Source organism: Narcine bancroftii, chromosome 5 (genome assembly GCF_036971445.1).
Source record: "Narcine bancroftii isolate sNarBan1 chromosome 5, sNarBan1.hap1, whole genome shotgun sequence".
NCBI lineage: Eukaryota > Metazoa > Chordata > Chondrichthyes > Torpediniformes > Narcinidae > Narcine > Narcine bancroftii.
This window is the reverse complement of record NC_091473.1, coordinates 11,238,895-11,263,390: the sequence shown is the minus strand read 5'-3', so window position 1 is coordinate 11,263,390 and position 24,496 is coordinate 11,238,895. Positions and strand designations below refer to the sequence as shown.

The 24,496-nt window shown below is 39.0% G+C and overlaps 1 protein-coding gene across 4 annotated transcripts in view; it reads right to left on the bottom strand.

Moving 5' to 3' along the window:
* LOC138763110 (protein disulfide isomerase CRELD1) overlaps positions 1–24,496 on the bottom strand; it is a 69,015-nt gene that overhangs the window by 18,027 nt on the left and 26,492 nt on the right. For all 4 annotated transcript variants that reach the window (XM_069936769.1, XM_069936766.1, XM_069936767.1 and 1 more), the window contains exons 4-6: positions 14,138–14,248; positions 12,641–12,732; positions 8,376–8,552 (exon numbers count right to left, since the gene is read on the bottom strand). In XM_069936769.1, the coding sequence (XP_069792870.1) occupies positions 8,376–8,552; positions 12,641–12,732; positions 14,138–14,248 (380 nt within the window). The remainder of the gene's footprint in view (positions 1–8,375; positions 8,553–12,640; positions 12,733–14,137; positions 14,249–24,496) is intronic.

The window sequence follows — 24,496 nt, the reverse complement described above, 5'->3', positions numbered from 1 at the left end:
ACACAGCTAAGGTTCCATGAATCACCTTCCTCTTGACTTTCTGAATGAATCTCTCATGGGGGACTTTAGCATATTCCTTACTAAAATCCATACGCTCTATACAGTGACACAATTGGCATAGCAGTTAGCACATCTTTACTCTGCCAGCGATCGGGACCAGGGTTTGAATCTTGTGCTGTCTGTAAGAAGTTTGTAAATTCTCCCCATGATTGCTTGGGTTTTCCCAGGGGGCTCCAGTTTCTTTTCACCGTTCAAAATGAACCATGAGTGTAGGTTAATGGATGTAAATTGGGCAGAATGGACTCATGGGCCAAAATGGCCTGTTACCATGCTACATTAAAAAAAGATTTAAAAACATCAACTGCCCTACTTTTATCAATTTCTTTTGTTATTGTCTCAAAAAAAAAACTAAGCTTGTGAGCCACGGCCTTCCCCTCACAAAGTCATGTTCAATATCCCTCAAAAGACTACATTTCTCTAAATGCTCATAAATCCTGTCCTTGAGAATCCTCTTCAATACTTTCCCCACCATTGACATAAGACTCACTGGTCTATAATTCCTAGGATTCTCCCTATAACTTTTATTTGTCAAGAGGCCACATTTTCCATTCTTCAATACTCTGGTATCTCCCCTGTGGCTAAGCATGACACAAAGATAATTACCAATACTCCAGCAACCTCCTCCCTCACTTCCTCAATCCTAATGCTTTTAAGAAGATCCAACACTTCCTCTTTCTTAATCTCAACATGCTCCAACACATATACTTGTTCTATTCTGACCTCACCTTGTCCAAGGCTCTGGTGAATCCTGAAGCAAAGTCTCCATTTAGCATCTCCACTACCACACCACTACCTCCAAGCAAATGTTGTCTCCTTCATCTTTAAGTGGCTCTACCTTCATTCTCATTCACATCTACATAAAATCCCTTAGTGTTTTCCTCAATCCTACTTGCCAAGGTCTTCTCGTGCCTCTTTCTAATGATCCTGAGTCCTTTCTTAAATTCCATCTTAGCTATCATACAATTCTCATGAGCCCTTCCTGTTTTTTGCTTCCTTGATCTTGTGTATGCTTTCTGCTTCCTCTTAACTCATTGCCTCACCTGTTTTGTCAATCACAGTTCCCTTTTCCTACCATCTTTTCCCTGACTCAGTGCTACCCAGAACCCCACACAATGATCCCTAAACATCCTCCACATTTCTCCTGTGCTTTTCACTAAGAACATCTGTTGCAAATTTACCCTCCCCAATTCCTATCTAATCCCATCATAATTAGCCTTTGCTCAATAAAACACTAGCAATTTGTCAGCTCTCATCCTCATCCACAATGATGGTAAATGTTTGGGAGATGTGGTTACCATCACCAAAATGCTCCCCCACCGAGAGGTCTGCTGCCTGACAAGGTTCATCATCTAGTACTAGATCCAGTGTGGCCTCTCCTCTAATTGACTGGTCCACATGCTGTGTTAGAATCCTTCATAGACACACACCCGACAAATTCTGGCCCATCTATCCCTCTTGCAGTAAGGAGGAACCAGTCAATATTTGGGAAGTTGAACTCTCCCACAACAACAGTCATGTTATTTCTGGACCATTCCAAAATCTGCCTACTTACCTGCTCCTCAGTCTCCAAAAGACTCTTTGGGGACCTTTAAACCAGCCAGTCTCAGAGGCCATAGCGCACTTAAGTGGCGGGGGGGCAGAGACTGAAATCACATAATTTTTTTCATGCAGCCAGTAGAACGGAAGAAACCAAATAAACTTGATTGCTTCACAGGAAAGGAGACCCATAAACTTAAGAGTAGTACTAACGGGACCATTGCCAAGAAAAGCTCCAGAATATCTGCTATAGACTACTCCCAATGCAGTGATCTCACCCTTCCTGTTTCTGATATCCTGATTCAGAGTACGGGGAGGACAATCTTTTAATTTTTAAATTTAGACATACAAGCACAGTAACAGCCCATATGGTCCCACAAATCCGTGTCACCCAATTAACTTACACCCCTGGTGGGCCAAAATGGCCTGTTACCATGCTGACTATCTAAATTAAAAGGATGGCTATCCATGCAGTAGATTATCTGTCCAGAATGTCCTCCCTTTCTGCAGCTGTGATACTATCCCTCAATAGTAATGCTACCCTCTCCCCTCCCCCACTTTTACCTCCCATCATATCCCTTTTAAAACATCTGTAATGGACACACATGGTAATCCTCGCACTGATCCACGCACTAAGTTCATCTCCCTTCTTCCTACTATTTCTTGCATGGAAATATACAAGTTTCTCCAACGAACTACATTTATGCTCCCTCCTGCCTGTCCTTCCTCACATACCCACAACACATTCTATCTTTTTACCATCTGCACTATTTTGTGTCCTCTCATTCTGGTTCCCATCTTCCTGCCAAATGAGTTAAACCTACCCACCAGGATAATAGGAACCCCTCCATTTCAAGTGCAATCCATTCTTTTTGTACATTATACCTTTCCCAGAAGAGATCCTAATGACCTACAAGTGTGAAAGCCTGCTGCCTACTACAACTCTTCAGCCATGCATTCATCTACCTGAACTTCCTATTCCTGGCCTCAATAGCCCGTGGAAGAGGCAGTAATCCAGAGATCACCACTCTGGAAGTCCTCCTTTTTGGTTCCTACCTAAATTCCCTATAATCCCTCCAGGGCCTAATCCCTTTTCCTATCAGCCATTGGTATCAATGTGGACCACCACGACGTGAGCTGCTCACTGCCCTGCTTGAGAATACTGTATATTTGATCAGAGATGTCAATGACCCTGGTACCATCAATGGAATTTTCCCCTTCTCCCTTTATAATTAAGTATTAGTGGGTTTGTCAAACAAAGGTCTTCCATTTGGGTCATTTGAAACCATTTAACTTTTGCACCAATGAGAAATTTTAAATTATGTATAGTAGCCACTTGCTACATTTTATAAAAGTCCATGCCAAGCTGATAGTAATCAAACTCCATAAAATAATTATTTATCTTTAGTTTTTTAACATCCTTTGAAATAGCAGGGTTTATTTTAATATGGTACCAAGAGCAGCACTGGACACAATCCCCATTACATGGACTCAAATATAAAGCAGTCGCTGGCCTTCCTTATTCTTCACAAATCGGATCCTTTCTTCAATGTTTATAGTGTACAAGAGGTTAATAAGGCATGTCAAATCCTGGGCTTTATAAAAAGGGACATGAAATGCATAACTAAGGAGGCTATGCTGAACTTTCATAAAACAACAGTTAAACCCCTGTAAGAGGTAGTTTGAACTAACAAAGCATTCTCGTGTGTCTTGGTGCTTTAACATTATTGGTGCAAAGAATGTTAAAGCAAATGTATTAATGTGGTGCTAGGTAACGAGAAAAAATTATAGTAATGCTAACTGCATTTTATGTTGAAACAGGACAATCTTTAAAAGAAGCAGACAAAGATTTGCTGGAAGAACTTGGCAGGTGACTGGACAGGAGAAGCCAGAGAGTAGTGGTGGATGATTGCTTCTCAGACTGGAGGCCTGTGTTTAGTGGTGTGCCTCAGGGTATGGCATAATTGTCGTCGTCTATATCAATGATCTAGATCAGGGGGTTTCCAAAGTGGTCGAGAGCCCAAGGCCACCTCTTTGACATGGATGGCACCACTCTGGATGTTGAGAATGAGAATGGAGTTGCTGTCGCTGAAGACTTGAACCCAGCTCCATTTGGCATCTTCCTGACCAGAAGCAAAGTTTTTTTTTTACTGTTATTGTAATCACTTGTTTGGTTAATTTACAGATTTGTTACTTTGCAATTGGGGTGTTGTAACAAAGTTTGGGTTGTTGCTGGGAGGCCCAGACACCATGCACATGGTATGCAGTTTCCCCTCACTAATGCATATGGAAACTGCATGTCTACCTAATTATTTATGTTTGTACATGCCTGGGTTTCTATCAGGGATCAAGGATTCCATGAAAGGGCTGATGATCTAAAACAGTTTGTGGACCCCTGATGATAATATGGTAAATTGGATCAGTTTGCAGATGACACTAAGAGTGGACAGCAAAAAGAGATTTCAAAGCTTGCAGAGGAATCAGGACCAGCTGGAAAAATGGACTCAAAAATGGCAGATGGAATTGAATGCAGACAAATGTGAGGTGTTGCATTTTGGAAGGACAAACCAAGAAAGGACATACATGGTGAATGGTGGGGCATGGAGGAATGCAGTCAATCAGAGGTCGAACAGATACATAATTCCCCAAAAGCAGCATCATAGGTGGATAGGGTTGTAAAGAGACTTTTTGGCATATTGGCCTTCACAAATCAAAGTATTGAGTCGAAGAGCTGGGATGTTATGGTAAAGTTGTACAAGGCATTGGAGAGGTCAAATTTGGAGTATTGAATGCAGTTTTGGTCACCTAACTACAAGAAAGATATCAATAAGACAGAAAGAGTGTAAAGGTTTACTAGGATGTTGTCTAGACTTCAGGAATTGAGTTAAGGGAATGGTTACACACGTTAGGACTTTATTGTCTGAAGTGTAGAAGAATGAGGGGAGAATTGATAGAGGTATTTAAAATTATGAAGGGAGTAGATAGAGTAAATATAGATAGGCTTTTTCCACTGAGGGTAGGTGAGATAAAAATCAGAGGACATGGATTAAGAGTGAAGGGGGAAAGTTCAGGGGGGAACATCTTCACACAGAGTGGTGGGAGTGTGGAATGAGCTGCCAGCTGAATGGTGAAGGTGGCTCAATTATAACATTTAAGAAGAATTTGGACAGGTGCATGAATTGGAGAGGTATGGAGGGCTATGTCAGTGGGACAAGGCAAAAAAAATGGTTCGGCACAGACTAGAAGGGCCAAAAGGGCCTGTTTCTGTCCTGCAGTGTTCTATGGTTAATCAAAGCTTAGGGTCTGAATCCTTTATCAAGACCAAGTGAAAATTGGTAAAATTATACAAAAGGGGGAGGGGGGGCAAAGAGAAGCTGGGGAAGGGCTCCAGAGGTGATGACAGAAGGTATGAGGGAGGAGACACAACAGAGGTGAGACCAAAAGCATATTGGGACTGACCTGGACACCCATGCTCAGTGTCTGGGTCTAAACTTTAGCTTCCTGTAGCCTACCATTTCATTTCCCCAACCTGGACAACCTCAAACCTAACGATATGAACATTAGAAAAATCAATTTTATGTAACCACCACCCCTATCTGATTCCACCTTTCTTCACCTGTTCCTGTACTTAGTGGTTTCCCTCTAACTTTTCTTCCCTCCCTTCTTCCTAATAGTTTTTCCTTCCACTTGTATCTTCACCTCCCACACCTTTTGTTCTATTTTCATTCACCTCTGGGGCCCCTCCTCCAGCTGATTCCCCCACTTTGCCTGTGTCATTTTACCTATTCTATGTTAGTCTTGATAAAGGTTTCAGACTGACCATTTCTATAATGGATTATAATGTGCTGAGTTACTCGACCAATTGTTGATCTGCTTAAAATTCCAGCCGATGCAGCTTCTGCATTTCTTGAACATTTAAAACTTGCAGGATATCAATTTAGAACAGGGGTGTTGAGATGAAAATGATAGCGAACAAGTACTAATGAAGTACAGTACAACTCCAATTACCCGGAATCAGATTCTCAGAAATATCCATTTATCCAAAATTTTTTTGGAGCTGTACTGTCCAGGGGATGTCAGAGGCCCAGTGGCGGCAGCAGTAGACCTCGGGCTCCCGGGCAGGGGTGGGACCCTCATGATCCCGGGACAAGTAGGGTCTCGGTGGGGAGGTGTAGGTGATCGTTGGTGGCCAGCATTTTTTTTTTGGTTAGAATTAAACATTATTTTAATGCTTGTTGTTTGAACAATAATACAAGAGATTTGCTGTTTTTAAAAAAAATGACTGGTTCTCTGAAAAAAAACTTTATCCAAAATGGGCTTGGTCCCGACTATTTCGGATAATCAGAATTGTACTGTACAACATTTAAACAAGGGCAGAGCACCTTTTAGAGAGCAAGAGAGAGTCAACAAAGGTTGAAATGATAAAGGGTCACGTTACTAACATAAGCAACATCTGTGACAGAATTCTAGACAATTAGTAAAAATAGAAATAGCTCAACCTGCAAGAAAGTGAAAAGGATGGCAAGGAATGGCTTCACCTGCAAAGACAGGACTAGAAATAATCAAACAAAATATATTTTGAAAAGGAACAAGGCTCAGACCTCTGGAAGCTGGCAGCTGATCAGCAAGACTAAAAGGGTAAAAAGTATTTCAGGCGATACACTGAAAGGTAAAACATTAAAGAGCACCTGAAGTCAACAGCAAACATCGGGACAGAACCATACCACGGCCTCTCAGACTGTGAATATTACTTTTGTTAATATTGCTACTTCATACTGAATGTAACTTGTCTAAGACAAATAGATTTATTAGAACGAATATATCTGGGATTCAAGTGGTTGGTTCTGGTCACAAATGAATGATATAATGAAGTAAAACAAACTTTGACAGGCAAATCTTGTACCACAGCTAGAGAACCACATCCATTTAGTCATGGTCATACCAGAATGCAAATGCTCTACAGCAGTGGTTTTCAAACTGCCCCCCCCCCCCCCCCTAAACATACATTCCATCTTAAGCAATCCCTATGCCACAGGTGCTCTGTGATTAGTAAAGGATTGCTTAAATTGGTATGTGAGTGGGAAGGGAAGGTTGAGAACCGTTGCTCTGGACCCAATTGTTGCTTGAGAAAAATTGTCATTGGCCCATTTCCTTTGGAGTTATGAAACCGTACACATATTGAGTCAATTAGGGTTCTACAGGGTGCAGAAAAGAATGATTTGCTGGAGATCTGTTTCATGAAAGACTAGAAAATACTGTTATTCTCCTTTGAGCAGATTTTCACCTTTGACAGAAGAGCACAAAGAAGTTAGATAAATAAGGAAACATTAGCAGAGAGGTTTGAATGGCAGAAGAGCCAGGTGAGGTGCTAAAATAAACTTAAAATGTGGTGGATATATTTTGCAAGCTCCATGATTGTTGTCAGTATTAAAAAAAATTGGATAATGATTTGGTTTAAAAATAAATCGCAGGAGCATGAAAATGGCGAAAAATGTCAGCACTGATGTTACGGTAATGTCACCGCTGGTGTGGACCCACGGAGAACAGGGAGCGGAGACACAGCATTTCCACGGGGTCCAACCACCCAGACAACCATCAGCTTTGGACAGGCTTTAATGGAGTCAATAGTGGCTTTAATTAAAAATTCTGTGACTGCGGGGTCTGGGCCCAAGATGGCGGAACCTATGATCGGCAGCAGCCATGAGAGGTTGCAGACTCTGGGTAAGCAGAGGGCTGGTTCTGGGGAGATAAAAATGGAGAGATCACTTATCATTTGAAAAGAAGAAGAGGATATGATCCATGGGACAGTAGTCATGGCAGTGGACCAGTGATGGATTCCACAGCTGAAGAATACATAGGTAGCGGGTTCTTAACAACTTGAGACAAGGAACCCGTACAGGTTATGGGCTGCTGGTGGGTTCAGTCAAGGTACTCACACCAGGCAGTGGTGTGCAGGAGATTGGTTCAGTAGGGGTACTAGGTGTGGGAACTTAAATGCGAGAGGATGCCAAGGGCATTGAAGGTTTCCTGATTGTGTCAGAGGTTCACACCTGGAGCTTAGGCTGCTGATGGTTTGCATTGGATTCTGTAGAGCTGCAGGGGCTGCATTCAGTGCAGGAGACAAATCCACAGCTACTCAGTGTCTCTGAGGGAATTCTCCTTCTCTGACTGTAAGAGGTCCTTCAGGCTATTTCTGCTAATGGTGAATCTGTCTGCCTTACAAAGTCAAATTCTGTGTAATATTGGACTTTTTATTACTTGACAATAAAGGAATCTTGAATACAGTTTGACAGAGAGCCAGCTCAGCTCTCTTATTTTTATTATGCAAAATTTCCAAGATTCCACACCACAGAAATGTGACTATACAACAGGCAGAGTACAAGACAGATATCTGGCCTCAAATTGTACCATTTCACTGAGGCACAATAACAGAGAGTAACTATATACCCTCTCATATGCTTCAGGATGAAAATCGAGAAGGAGGTGTGCTCATCGTATTTCTACTTGCAACACGTCACTGGCAGTATCTCTTTCTGCGGAGAGCTTGAAGGGCCTGATCTCTCCCCCTACCCCTCCAAAAAAAATCATAGATATATAATGCCTTCTATTGCTGCTGTAACCGAATTCCAGACTGAATGATTGGAAGTAATTAATAGAGAAAAAAACAACTCCACTGGGAAAATTCAATCCAACCATCTGCAATCACCCAGGTTCACAATTTACACAGATCATTTCCCTATGTCTTCAAGTTTATGGAATAAAACAGATGCATCATGTACCTTGACATACCAAGTGTGTATCATTCCTTAACTCTTCAAAGTATCCATCAGCACACTCCAAGCATACAGAACCTCCATAGCCTTGATTACAGATACAAAGCCCAGTTCCAGTTCGTGTTCCATCACCATCACATTGGCCATATCCACTGCAGGGCTTTATGGATCCACCTGTACATGCTGCAAACACATTAAAGAAAAATTTTAGCTTATCCAGTCACAAGAATGACTAGGCATTAAATAACTACTGACATTTTTACAGCACCCTTTACATTGTTGCACAAGATTTTTTGAGAATAACATTTGATCAATGATGCAAACAAAAAGACAGGTGACTGAAGAAAATTTAAACACACTTTAAAGTAGATAGTGTACAGGGAGAATTCAGGGCCTAGATAGCTTAACCAGGTATTTAAGGCCTGGGTTAAACTCCATTAATGGGTTATGCACATACAGGGAGCTAAAATCAGAGGTCATTTGGTTGAAATTGATGAGAGAGAAGGGGAGAAGCAAGGCATGCGTACTTCTCTGGCTCAGGCAAATACAATGAATGAGGACTGTGAGATCAGAATACCCTGTACCAACAAACTTGAGAATACTTGGCAGAAGGAGAGGAAAAGAGTCAATATTTCACATGATTACTTTTAAAGTAGAAAAGTTGAGAAAAGATAGATATTTTATGCGGACTGCAGGCTGCAGTACTATGTAACCAAGAGGCCACAGATATTACTGGATTTACTACAGTCCTTCTTTCTTCTTTGGCTTGGCTTCGCGGACGAAGATTTATGGAGGGGTAATGTTCACGCCAGCTGCAGGCTCGTTTGTCACTTTTTCCCCAATTTATTTTATAACCAGACACTATTCTAGAATCTTTTAATCTTAAATATAATTTGTGTAATGAATTGCCTGGTTCCGTCAAATAAATTATTACACCATCTGCAAATAAACTAATCTTGCGTTCCTTTCTCCCAACTCTAAAACCTTTAATATCAAAATCAGACTTAATCAATTCTTCTTTTCTTTCTTCTTTGGCTTGGCTTCGCAGACGAAGATTTATGGACGAAGATTTATGGAGGGGTAATGTCCACGTCAGCTGCAGGCTCGTTTGTGGCTGACAATCCGATACAGGACAGACAGACACGATTGCAGTGGTTGCAGGGGAAAATTGGTTGGTTGGGGTTGGGTGTTGGGTTTTTCCTCCTTTGTCTTTTGTCAGTGAAGTGGGCTCTGCGGTCTTCTTCAAAGGAGGTTGCTGCCCGCTGAACTGTGAGGCGCCAAGATGCACGGTTTGAGGCGATATCAGCCCACTGGCGGTGGTCAATGTGCCAGGCACCAAGAGATTTCTTTAGGCAGTCCTTGTACCTCTTCTTTGGTGCACCTATGTCACGGTGGCCAGTGGAGAGCTCGCCGTATAACACGATCTTGGGAAGGCGATGGTCCTCCATTCTGGAGACGTGACCTACCCAGCGCAGTTGGATCTTCAGCAGCGTGGATTCGATGCTGTCGGCCTCTTCCATATCGAGTACTTCGATGTTAGGGATGAAGTAGCTCCAATGAATGCTGAGGATGGAGCGGAGACAACGCTGGTGGAAGCGTTCTAGGAGCCGTAGGTGATGCCGGTAGAGGACTCATGATTCGGAGCCGAACAGGAGTGTGGGTATGACAACGGCTCTGTATACGCTAATCTTTGTGAGGTTTTTCAGTTGGTTGTTTTTCCAGACTCTTTTGTGTAGTCTTCCAAAGGCGCTATTTGCCTTGGCGAGTCTGTTGTCTATCTCGTTGTCGATCCTTGCATCCGATGAAATGGTGCAGCCGAGATAGGTAAACTGGTTGACCGTTTTGAGTTTTGTGTGCCCGATGGAGATGTGGGGGGGCTGGTAGTCATGATGGGGAGCTGGCTGATGGAGGACCTCAGTTTTCTTCAGGCTGACTTCCAGGCCAAACATTTTGGCAGTTTCCGCAAAACCGGATGTCAAGGGCTGAAGAGCTGGCTCTGAATGGGCAACTAAAGCGGCATCGTCTGCAAAGAGTAGTTCACGGACAAGTTGCTCTTGTGTCTTGATGTGAGCTTGCAGGTGCCTCAGATTGAAGAGACTGCCATCTGTGCGGTACCGGATGTAAACAGTGTCTTCATTGTTGAGGTCTTTCATGGCTTGCTTCAGCATCATGCTGAAGAAGATTGAAAAGAGGGTTGGTGCGAGAACGCAGCCTTGCTTCACGCCATTGTTAATGGAGAAGTGTTCAGAGAGCTCATTGCTGTATCTGACCCGACCTTGTTGGTTTTCATGCAGTTGGATAACCATGTTGAGGAACTTTGGGGGCATCCGATGCGCTCTAGTATTTGCCAAAGCCCTTTCCTGCTCACGGTGTCGAAGGCTTTGGTAAGGTCAACAAAGATGATGTAGAGTCCTTTGTTTTGTTCTCTGCACTTTTCTTGGAGCTGTCTGAGGGCAAAGACCATGTCAGTAGTCCTCTGTAACCAATGCAATAGCATATAATGCAACAGAATCCTATCATCTTTTGTTATTCTTGCAATATGCTAAAAAAAATACTTGAAGCATACTTAACCTGCTTTGCTGTTTCATGGGGTTAACTGAATAGGAATAAAAACGTAATTGTGAAGCTACTCACATCAATTCTGATACCTAATGTCTCAAGTACATTTTAAAAACATTTTGAAAAGGAAGCTCAGGAATTCAATTTATAGTTGAAAAAAATTGAAATTACACAAAAAGGTACTTCAAGCAGGACAAAACAAAAATAAAAATTTTCATTAAAACAGAGGTCATGGAGAAACTTCCAAGATAAATTGGTAACTGGGTATTGAATTAATACCAGGACTCCTAGTGGATCTTTAGGAGATTGGATGCTCTTTCAAAATACAACAGCAAAACTCATTATTTTTCCAAAATTTAAACTAAAGGAATTGGCTGGAGAAATTAAAATAACTATTTTTGAAGAAGTAGTACGGACACCATGAAAAAACTACCTCTATGAACTGTAAAATGTCATGGCCCAATTTCTTATGAGATATACTATATGCACAGCCAGTTACCAGAGGCCATCTTATTATTGTGCCCTTTGGTACAACTCCTCTGGATCAAGCATTAGAATATGATGTGCCCAGTTAAATAATGGTTGTGGTTTACAGGATTAAACTTACAAAAATTTTGACAGAAAAGATTTTCTATGAATAATTTTTTTTTGAAACAGGTATTTAGGTTTCTGGTACATCAATACAAATAACCAAATATTTCTCATTGGACGTTTTTCTTCAGAGGCAAGACAGTGTGGTAAATTTGTGTTAAGCTCATGAGGTCTGCAATAGAGTCATTTGGAAAGAAGGGCAAGGAGAAAAGGTTGGTTTCCTGCCTTCTGATTAAATTCAAATATAAATGACCCCATTTAAACCACAAACTAGCTCTTAGAAAGTCATATTCAAAAATGTTGGCAACTTCAAAACTCTTATAATATTGAGGCACACTTGAGAACTCAGATTTTCTGCGGGGGGTGGGGGGTTTCTTGACCTCCTTGGTTTTCCTGGAGGTTGGGTTGATGCCAATTAAAAAAAATCATGAAATGGAAACTGGAATGGAGTCCCTCAAGCTTTCTAGGTTATTCAATAAGGCAAATACTCTAGCTTGGTCTTCCCATTTTAAATGGTCAAATTCAGCCTTGAATAAGCTCTATTAACATCTGAAATACTTCACAAGGAGTAGATACATTAGAATCTCCATGACCTACATAGACTATCTTGATGACTCCCAAAATATTCTGCTGAGTGGATGTTCAAAAGTATGGGGTTGTCAGTGTTATTTCCATTTTACTTATCATTGCAGTTATTACAACAGAAGTATGCAAAGGGTGTATGTGGGGGGGGGGGGGGGGGGGGGTGGGGGTGGGAGGAGAAGAGAAATGGGAGAGAATTAAAGACCAATCCTGGCAATAAAATCATTACAATTCTCTCAGAATCCTCAAATTAATAGAAGTTAATAATTGGTTCCATTAAACAATTAATTGTGAATATTTATTAATTCTATGAACAGCCAAATACTAGTGAAAGTATTAGCACCTCTCAAAATAAACAAGCAATGATACAAAGAATCATATTTAATGTGGATTTGAGGAACATCACTTAATTCCTCTTTCCAGAAAAAGTTCCAAAAAGGGAGTTTCATTCAACTAAATAGCATGAAAAACATTTGTTCACACAATGACTGGGGTGTGGACGATCTATTTTTTGCTATTTATCTGCTGGCTATACTCACATAGACATTCAGGTCCAAAGGTCCCAGCAGGACAGCATCTTTTCATGGTATCTAGACAGAGCCACTGAAATAGATCAGGGTGTTCCATCTGCCTGTAACATTTCAGAACACATTGCCAATTGAAAAACAGAGGGATCACCATCTTGTGAATGCAAGCATACAGAATACATAGGAAGCTTCTCCCCTATTTTGCTCATCTACAACACTGCTCCCAGGACAAGTTATTCCATGTGAGATCATCCAAAATGTCCTCCTCTTTCCAAAAATGTGGCTTCCCCTCCAATAAACAGTTCTCATCCACATTACCTGCACATCTGCCCTGGCACTCTCCGGCCCACATGCAACAAGAGCAGGATTTCCCTTATCCTCATCTACCACCCCACTAGCCTCCACATCCAACACATCATCCTCCACAATTTCCGCCATCTACTAAGTGATCCATCACCAGCACATCTTCCCCTCTCCACCTTCTGCAGCGTCTGCTTCCTCCGTAACCTCATCCCCCACTCCTCCCTTCCCACCACTGGCATCTCTCCCTGTGACCACAAGAAATGGTGTCCTTGCGCCCACACTTCCTCCCTTACCAGCATTTTGAGCCCTGAACAGACCTTCCAGGTGAAGCAACACTTCACTACTGCATCTGGTGCTCCAGTTGTGGCCTTGTCTACATCAGAGAGACCAGGCACAGACTAGGTGATAGTGAAGGTGCTCAATGAAACTCTATCTACTGCAATAGTGTGGATCTCCCATTGGCCACCCTTTTCAATACCCTGCCCCATTTCCATGCTGACATCTCTGTCCAACTCGTATTCCATCTGGGCACCCTCCAACCAGATGGTATTAACATAGACTTCTCCGGTTTTCATTAGCCAATCCCCTTCTCGTCTCTCCACTATTTTTCCTCTTGCTCTCTCCCTCTTTTTCTCCAGCTCTTCATTTAAAGCTACCCCCTCCCCTGATCAATTCTCATCTTTTCTATCTTCTCACCCACATCCAATTATTGCTTTTTTGTCTGTTGGCTGTACTCCCCTACCCTTTCCTCCCTTCTCTCCCAGGCTTTTTATTAAGACACCTGTCTTTCTACCTTGAAGAAGGGCTCTGGCTTGAAACAGCAGTTATATCTCTTTGCCTCCTATGGACCCTGCGAGAACCGCTGAGCTCCTCTAGCATTTCTGTTTTTAATTAAACAGAATCCAGATGCTTATAAAACACCAGAATGCTGCACAATCTTGAAATACAGTGAGCAGAGACATTTACATAATAACCAGATTATTTGGGTCAAATGGGAAGTGTTTAATGGTACCCACAGGACAAATAGCTTTGTAGCTGAAGACATTCAGCAGTCTGTTTAATCACGGAAACAAATCTGGGTGCACGTTTATGTTTTTGCACCTCAGGCAAATCATCACATTAAAAAGATAACTTTTGAAGCAATTACTCAACAGAATGTTCAAAGATAGAACATAATAAAGCAAGAGACAAAGATTAAAGACTCACTTTTTGAACCACCAGTGTTCAATGTGCTCTTCGCTTTGTTCTACCATCCGATTACAATTGAAATTCGTGGTTTCACAGAGAATCTCGATGATCTCCAGCAGGCGAGTCTCACTATATGCAAAATTGAGAAGAATTTTAAAAATGCAGTGCATCAACATACTCAAGATAAATATGCAGGGAAGATTTTCAGCCCAGATAACACATTCAGCCAAAAAAATTCCATTGTATACAACTGCAAGCAACTGTTTAATTCTTAGAATTCTGCCTCAATAACAAACGCCACGCCATATACTATAGAATTTGTTACGTTAATGATGAACTGCAAAAGATTTCACCTGGATGTCAAGTTACTCTCTTAGACAAGTCTCCAGATAGCTCCCCAGGGGCCTTAGGACAACTCATAGCATGTGAAGGCATTTCAATGTCAGACATTTAGAAGCAGATGAAAAAAAAAGTATAAAAATTAACTTAAAACACAACCAAAGTAATATAAATGTTAGTAATGCTAATGCAAGAAAAATAGAGGGTTATGGGTATGAGGTAGGAAAAATTAGATTGTTGTGAGTAGGTTTACATATGTTGGCACAACATTGCGGACTGAAGAGCTTGTACTGTGCTGTAATGTTCTATCTTCTTTGCTCGGTTCCAAAACAAAACAATTCCTTTCTTTTAATAAATTTTATTTTTAATTTGCGTCAAAACATATACAATATTTATCCATAACATAAGAATAATTAAAAGCTAAGACACAAAAAGAATAGTTTTTATATATTTTCTCCCCCACCCACCCCCTCCCCAAAAAAGTAGGGAAAAAAAAAGCCTGTCTAATAAACCTCTCTTTTAATTAATTAATTTCAGCTTAGATAATAATTTTAAACCATCAGTAATTAGGGTGGGTTGGATGGGAGAGTGTTGGGCACTGCAGGTAAAGTCGTAGCAATGAAACCCATGTAGGGTTTCCAAATCTTATCAAATTTTTCTGGTTGATTACATAAATTATATGTTATTCTCTCTAATGGTATACAATTTAATAATTCCATTCGTCATCTATTCAACCAGGTTTCCATGTTGTAGCTATAGATTTCTTTGTAATTGCTACACATAAAAATTTCTTTTGATAAATATCTAACTTCAATTGGAAATATCTCCCAATAAAAATACTCTGGGATACTTCAAAATCGGCATCTTCAAAACTCGTCCCAATAAAATACTTGTATTCTTCCAAAACTTATCTACCTTTTCACATTGTCAGACTGCATGCAGGAAAGATCCTACTTTAAAAAAAAAAATTACATCTAAAACATTGATCAGAACAATTTGAATGAAGTGCATGTAATTTGTATGGAGTATAATTGCAGAAAATTAAATTGTATCATTTGATATCTAACATTAATTGTATTAGTTACACTTTCATAGCATAATTTTGACCATACTTCTTGAATCTGTATATTTAAATCTTTTTCCCATCTGAATTTTTCTGAATAGTCTCTTGTAATTTGATATACATGTTAGTAATAAATCTTTCAATAAATGTATCAGTTATCATATATTCAAATGAACATTGCAAAAACCAGAATTTATTAGTTTTATAAAACAGCAAATTGAAATTTTTATTGGTATTAACTGTAATTCTGTTTCTAGTCATTTTGTTTTATGGGATGCAATGAAAGTTATGCCTCTAAAGTAAAGAAGGAGAGAATTAAAGAGATTGAAGACTTAGAGAAAAAATAACTGCGACTGAAAAAGAATTTCAAAAACATGCTACCGAAACGCAAAAGAATCACTTAACTAATTTAAAATTTAAATATAATGAATTACAAACATATCGGTTTGAATGTTTAATGAATCGAACTAAGCATAAGTTTTATGAATGGGGTGAGAAAGCTCATAAAGTTTTGTCATGGCAATTAAAAAAGGAACAATTATCTAGGAATGTACCAGCGATTAGAAAGAAATCAGGTATTACTTTTAATCAAAAGGAGATTAATGAGGAATTTTGTAATTTCTATAAACAATTGTATACTTCAGAATGTAAAGATGTAACTGGAGACGCAATAGATTCTTTCTTGAAAAATAATAACTTGCCACAATTGAATCAAGAAGATAGACAAGAGTTAGATAAACCTTTTACAGACGATGAAATAGAAACGGCAATAAGAGATATGTCGAATGGAAAGGCACCTGGTGAAGATGGGTTTTCTATAGAGTTTTATAAAGTTTTTTATGCTGATGTATCTTCTATTTATAAGGATGTATTACAACAAACTTAATACTTTTCAATTACCTGAGTCTTGTTCTAACGCAATAATTACGGTTATACCAAAAAAAGATAAAGACCCTTTACAGGTTTCTTCTTATAGACCAATATCGTTGTTAAATGTAGATTATAAAATTGTAGTTAAAATTATGGCTAATAGAGTAGCTCAATATCTGCCTAAAATTATACATGGTGATCAAACGGGATTTATAAAAAATAGGTATGCGTCAGATAATATTTTATGGTTAATAACCTCGATAAATAAATCTAAATTTCAGTTGAATTATCCAATAGTGGTTTCATTGGATGCAGAAAAGGCTTTTGATAGAGTGGAATGGATGTGTCTGTTCAAAGTACTTGAGAAATTTAGTTTTGGTTCTTCATTTATTGGATTGATAAAGGCTTTATATAATAGCCCGAAGGCTATAATTGCTGTTAATGGCCAAATTTCAGAATCTTTTAGTTTCACAAGATCTACTAGACAAGGATGTCCATTGTCACCTGCTTTATTTGCTATAGTTATTGAACCTTTAGCACAATTAATACGTCAAAATGAAAATGTTAAAGGCATGACAGTTCGGAATGAGGAATACAAGATTAATTTATTTGCTGATGATGTTTTATTATATTTGGTGGATCCGGATACTTCTTTACCTGCAATTCAAGAATGTTTAGAAATTTATGGCCAATTATCTGGTTATAAAGTAAATTGGGCTAAAAGTTAAATTTTTCCAATTTGTAAAGATGATTATTCAGTGTATAAAAATATTACAAATCTGAAGTGGACTACACAAATTAAATATTTAGGAATTAATGTTAATACAAAATTTCAAGAATTATACTCAATTAATTATCTTCCTTTAATAAAAAGGATTAAAATAGATTTGATTAGGTGGAGGGATCTACCTTTGGGTTTACTAGGGAGGATTAATACCATAAAAATGAATATTTTTCCTATAATACAATATCTGTTTCAATCAATTCCTTATTTTTTTAAAAAAAAGTTTTTTTTAAGGACTTATATAAAGCGATTGGAGAATTCTTATGGAAGGGAAAATTTCCGAGAGTAGCAATGAGAAAATTGATGTGGGATTTTCAATTTGGAGGTTTAAGATTACCGAATTTTCAGCATTATTACGAAGCAGCTCAATTTAAATTTCTTAGTGCATTAATGAATATGGACGATCCACCTAGTTGGGTAAAGATAGAAATGGCGGTTATTTTAGAAAAATTTCCTCATGAGTTTTTGTTTCGATGGAATAAAAATTTACTACGAACTTACGATGTGCCAATATTGAAAAATTTATTGAATTTATGGACAAGTAAACTTAAAAAAGTGGGACTTAAAAATATATATTCTGGAAGATTGCCATTATACAATAATCAACTTGTTCCTTTTACGGTCTCCAATGCCACTTTGAAACAATGGGAAAAGAAGGGAATAAAAAATTTATCTGATTGTTTTTCTGAGGGTTGTTTTTGTTCCTTTGACGAATTACAAAGGAAATATGGTATTAGTGGAATTTTTATATTTGTATATTATCAATTAAGATCTTTTGTAAAACAGTTATGTGGTCGACATATGATTTTATTACCTGAATCTAGTTTTGAAGAATTATGTACTTTCAATACCAAAAAAAGGGATATATATCTGATTTGTATTGTATATTACAAGAAATTGATAGTAAAAAAGACTGGGATAAAGATAAGTTGAAATAGGAAAAAGATTTAGGTCATAAAATAGCTGAAGCTTGGATGGAAATTTGTCAGAATAGTATTCGGAAATTAATTAACGCTAGACTAGCGATGATTAATTATAATTTTATTCATCAGCTATATTTAACACCGGAGAAATTAAAAAAATTTGGTCTTAGTAAGTTGGATTCTTGTTTTCGATGTGATCAGACGGCCAATACTTTTTTGCATACTGTTTGGCTTTGTGATCGATTGCAACAGTTTTGGAAAGGTATTCAATCTATTTTTAACAGTTTATATAATATCCATCTTGTATTAGATCCCGATATATTCTTATTAGGGAACATGCAATCATTAATTGATTTAGGTTTAGAGGATTATCAGATTTCTTTTATCTATTTAGCTTTAGTTGTGGCTAAGAAATGTATAGCACTTACTTGGAAAGATAAAAATATATTAACTTTAGATAAGTGGCATTTGGAGATGAAATTTTGTTTGACTACGGAAAGGATATCTTTTTCAATTCAGGATAAGATGTCTTTTTATAAGTTAAAGTGGACTCCATTTGCTAATTATATGCATTTAATTTTGATTTAAATATATGTTTAAGCGTGATATTTTAGTATGGATAAAAAAGTTTTTTGTTGTTAGAATTTTTTTAGGTTAAGTTTTATCTCTTTTTTTGTAAGTGGGTATTTTTTTTCCATATATAATATTGTTAATTTTATTAACTCTTCGCTCTTTATTTTGGGGGGGGAGGGCTGGACTAATTTTAAGTTAGATTACTAATATTGTGTTACAATTAACGGGGGGGGGGGGCTTATTTTGTGTAGTTTTCTGATGTAATATTGTAATCATACCATTTTAATTTTTTTTATTTTTCTTTAAATGTAATTCTCTATTGTATTCATGTTATAACATTTTAAATAAAGTCTAAAAAAAAGATATTCAAATGAACTTTGTTGTGGTAATTTAAAATTCCTCCCCAACTTCCTTTTCAAATATGATTTAAGTTGATAATAATAAAAAAATAGTATGATGTGGTATTTTATACTTATCTTTCAATTGGTCAAAAGTTTTTTAAAAAATCCCCCAAAACAATCCCTTTTTTTAATTCCACGATTATACCAAACATCAAAATAACAATTATTAACTGTAAAATTAAAGGATTTTGATTTAATACCATTCTAGCCAACTGATCATTTTTCATTTCTCTTTCTACATGTATTCCATTCCATACTTTAAGTATATGCCTCAAAAGTGGTGTATCTAGCTTTCCCTCATGCCATTTATATAAAATATGTTCAGAATTACTTTCTCCTATTTTACTCATTTCAATTTGCACCCATGCTGTCTATTCATCAGTCTGATAACAAGAAGACAAAAATCTAAGTTGAGCTGCTTAATAATAATTTTAAAAATTAGGCAATCGAAGACCCCTTGATCAAATTTTCATGTTAATTTTTCCAATGCCATCCGAGGCATTTTATACCTCCAAATAAAGCTTCTTACAATTTTATTTAAATCTTTAAAAAAAAACTTTGCTGGTACAGAAATTGGTAAAGATTTAAAAAGGTATTATATTCTAGGAAAGATATTCATCTTCACACAATTAATCCTTCCTATTAAAGAAATTGCTCAATCTTTCCATCTTATTAAATTTTCTTTAATTTTCCTCAATAAAAGTATGTAATTTAATTTAAATAAATAATTAAAAATCTTATCAACATTAATTCTTAAATATTTAATTGCGCCATTTTGCCATTTAAATTTTGACCTTTTTTTTGACTTGAATATAGTCTGTCTCGATCATTGGTATCATTTCACTTTTATCAATATTTACTTTGTAACTTGATACTAACCTATACTCTGCCAATCGATCATTTACTTTTTTTTAATGAGCTTTCAGGGTTTGTAAGCTATAGTATTACATCATCTGCAAAAAGACTAATTTTATGTTCTTTATCATTTATCATAAAGCCCTCAATATCATTATCACTTCTAATCACCTCAGCTAAAGATTCTATAACTAATGCAAATAAAAAGGAAGATAATGGACATCCTTGTCTACTTGATCTTTCCAACAAAAAGAAATTCATATTTGTCTATTTGTAATCACTTTAGCCTTTGGAAAATTATATAATGCTCTTATCCTATTTATAAAATGTGTCCGAATTCCAAAAACATTCAGTAATTTAAATAAATAATCCTATTCTAATCTATTAAATGCCTTTTCTGTATCTAAAGCTAAAGCCACTCATGGTATTTTTCTTTTCTGAGCCATATATATTAAAAATCTAACTGTAGAGGCTACTACGGTAGATGCTACTAAATAAAGGCAAACTCACACAAAGGTAGTCAACTCAAGACTGTTTATTGCAGACAAACACAGACCTTTTATTCCTTGCCTGTTAATGAGCTCATTAGTGAACAGGTTAAAGCTATTAGCCATTAGTGCCCCACGTCTTTAGACAGGTGCTTCATCTGATCCACTGGCTGTACTTTGGCGCCCAGCACTGCTAGTCCACGATGTGTCAGGCAAGTCTGTGAACTGACGGTGGCAGTTTGCAATACTGCACTCTGCGCCCACTACATCACCCCTCCCCCCGCAGAATCGTCACTGTAACAAGATGCCAGATATGCTTGACTTAGGCGGATGTCCACGTCGCCTGGGTTGAGGGCTCTGAACTGGTGAAGTAGGGTCTGTATGGGCGGGTTTAAGTCTGTCCACGCTGAATAGCTGCGGATGCCCTCCGACGTCTAATGTATATACCACTCTATCTCTCTTAATCACACAAAATGTTCCTTCATGTGGCTTTAGTAATGGTTCTCCTGGAACCCATCTTCATACGAATACAAATTCAGTGTTTAATAATGATTGGGCACTTGTTGCCTAGGTTTGCCATGCCAGTTGATAGAGGATGGTTTGCTATTATCAATACTCTTGCGGAGTTTTTGCAGGACGTCCATGTCTGAATTGCTTGTGAAGTGAATATCTCCTGGAACCATAAGGGCCGTACCATACATCAATTCTGAAGACAATGCAGACAGATCTTCTTTTGGAGCTGTTCATACTCCTAGTAGAACCCAAAGTAGTTCATCGACCCAGTTGGGGGCCGGTGAGTCGGGCCTTCAGTGAAGATTTAAGTTGTCGATGGAAATGTTCCACTAGGTTGTTGGACTGCGGATGGTACACAGTAGTGTGGTGCAACTGTGTACCACAAAAACCAGCCAAGGAAGCCCATAACGCCGAAGTGAATTGTGGTCCACGGTCTGAAGTTATGTGTGTAGGCACTCCAAATTTAGCAATCCAATTTAAGATGAACGCTCTAGCACATGCCTCAGTATCACTGACTGGTAATGGAATGGCCTCTGGCCAGCGTGTGAAGCGGTCTACTACCATGAGAATATACCTCATGTCCTGTGATAATGGTCCAACCAGATCCACGTGCACATGCTCAAATCTTCTGCATATTGTCGGGAAAGGCTGCAGGGGTGCCTTGGTGTGGTGTTGAATTTTTGCAGATTGGCAGGATATACACATTCGTGCCCGTTATGCGACATCTTTTTTTCAGCCCATGCCACGTGTACTTGTTTGACATTATTTTGATTAAAGTCCTGATGGATGGATGTGATAGATTGTGAATGTCATCAAAAAGACGCCATCTCCAAGATAATAGGACCAATGGTCAAGGATAGCCCAATGATACATCACAAAGGAGTTCTGGACTACCTTGTTGTGGTGCCACCTGTTGAATGTCAAGTCCAGTAATAGTTGTACTGTATGCCTGTATATCCAGATCCGCGGATTGTGCCGCAGCCAGTTCAACAATGTTGATTCCACCTTGAATATATCTAGAGAGCACATCTGCAACCAGATTGTCCTTTCCCGAAATATGATGCATGTCTGTAGTAAACTCCGAAATGTAGGACAAATGTCATCGTTGTCTTGCCGACCAAGGATCTGTGACTTTGCTAAAGACAAAAATGAGCTGCTTACGGTCTGTGAATATGGTGAAGTGCCGACCTTCCAGAATATAACAAAAGAGCCTTATAGCCAGATAAAGTGCTAATTGTTCTCGATCAAAGGCACTGTACTTCATTTCCGCTGGTCTTAGATGATGACTAAAGGTGGCAAGGGGCTGATAATGGCCATTGACATATTGTTCCAGAACTGCACCCACAGCTGTTCCCGAGGCATTTGTGCTAAGCATCAAAGCAGCTTCAGGATTTGGATGCGCAAGCATTGGTGCTTTGACTAATGCCTCTTTGGCAGACATAAATGCGGCCTCTGCCTCTGCGGTCCAGGTAATGTTTTTGTTTGGAGCAGAGATGATGTCAAACAGGATCGCAGGATGTCAGCAATCCCGGGAATAAATCTGTGATAAAAATTGATCATTCCCAAAAATTTCTGTAGCCCTTTGACAGTGACAGGTCTGGAGAATGTACAGATGTCGTCTACCTTGCCTGATAACAGAGATATGCCGTCTGCTGTAATTTTATGCCCTAAGAATTCTATGGTTGACTTGCCAAATTGACACTTGTCAAGGTTAATTGTCAGACCAAAATCTTGGAGGTGTTGGAAAAGGCGGAGCCAATGCAAGCAGTGATCTTGCTCATTTTGACTTGCTACAAGGACGTCGTCCAAGTAACTAGTTTAAATCTCTGCCTAGAGCGTCCATAAGCCGCTGAAAAGTTTGCACAGCATTCTTTAAGCCAAATGGCATTCTGAGGAATTCAAAAAGACCAAATGGCGTAATAATTGCTGTCTTGGGAATATCATTCTCATGAATTGGTATCTGATGATATCCCTTAACCAAATCAATCTTTGAAAATATGCAGTGATGATGCAGATGGGCAGTGAAACCCTGTATTTGTGGAATTGGGTATCTGTCAGGTGTAGTGACATCATTAAGCCTACAGTAGTCGCCGCAGGGTCTCCATCCGCCCATCTTAGGTACCATATGCAAAGGTGAGGCCCAAGGACTGTTTGAGCGTTGGATGATACCCAATTCTTCCTTTGCTTTAAATTCTGCCTTTGCATGCCGCAATTTATCAGACGCCAGACGATGAGCCCTGGCATGAACCGGTGGGCCTGAAGTGTCTATGTAATGAGACACACCATGGGCTGTTCTTGAGGCATTGAAGTTAGGGGTGAGAATATGGGGAAATTCGTTGAGTAGAGCAATATATGTGTCCTCGTGTAACATATATACTCCGAGCTGTGAAGCTCTCCCCTTGATGCACACCAGTGGATATGTATGAAAGGTGATGGCGTGAACTAATTTTCTGCATTTTACGTCTACCAATAAGTCGTGGGAACGTAAAAAATCCGCTCCCGAAATGGGTTGAGCGACAGAAGCGAGGACACAATTCCAATGGAATGTGGTTCCACCTATTCCGATTGCGACTTGTCTAGTGCAGAAACTAGGAATGACAGTTCCATTCACCGCTCACAGGGTCAAGTGGTGTTTTTTTAATGCATCCTTTCAAAATAGGTCAGCGGGAGCAAACTAAGTTCAGCACCTGTGTCTACAAGGAATTTGCACTTACCCGCATCGTCCTGAAGATACAATAGGCCCATATTTACGCTAGCTGCCGAGGCCACTACTGGCAGCCAGTTCTCTCGTTTCCCAACTTCTTTTTGTAGTAGGTACATGGCTGGATGCACTTATGGGGATTTTTTCCCCCAGCAGCAATGGTAAAAACATCACTCTTGATGTACATCAACACGTTCCTCTTTCTTGGATTGGACTGAGATACAGGAGGCTGGTAGAACGCAGGAGATGCTTCTGCTGCAAAAACTGGATGTATTCGGGCAGACTCTTGTGTAGGAGTACGATAGAGCCTGTCAGCCTCTCGAGCCATGTCATGGGGACAGCAGAAATCCATGTTACCAATGGGTATGGCAATGTGAGCTGGAAGTTTTGACAGAAACAAGGTTTCAAAAAGCAAACAATGGGAATGACCACTTGACAATGCCAGCATCTCATTCATCAGTTCTGATAGATTCTTGTCACCTAGGCCTTCCATGTTCAAAAGACGTATGCCACACTCATGCCTACTAAGTTCCAATGTGTCAAGAAGAAACTGGCAGAACCTGGTGTACTGGTCTTCTGCCGGAGTATGAGCAATTCGCTTATTCGTGATGCAGTGGCCGCGTCCAATGTAATCACGACATGCCAAAATTTTGAGTCTTCCGCCGTTATACCCCAAAGACGAAACTGGGTTTCAGCTTGAAGAAACCAAATTTGAGGCTGATATGTCCAGAAAGGAGGCAAATGAACCCCAACTGCATTAACTGCCATGGCGGCAGCAGTTGTTGTTGTTGAAATTTCCTCCTTTCCATAATGATTCAAATTCGTTGAATCTTAACTTTGGGGTCACCAATTTGTAGCAGCTACTAC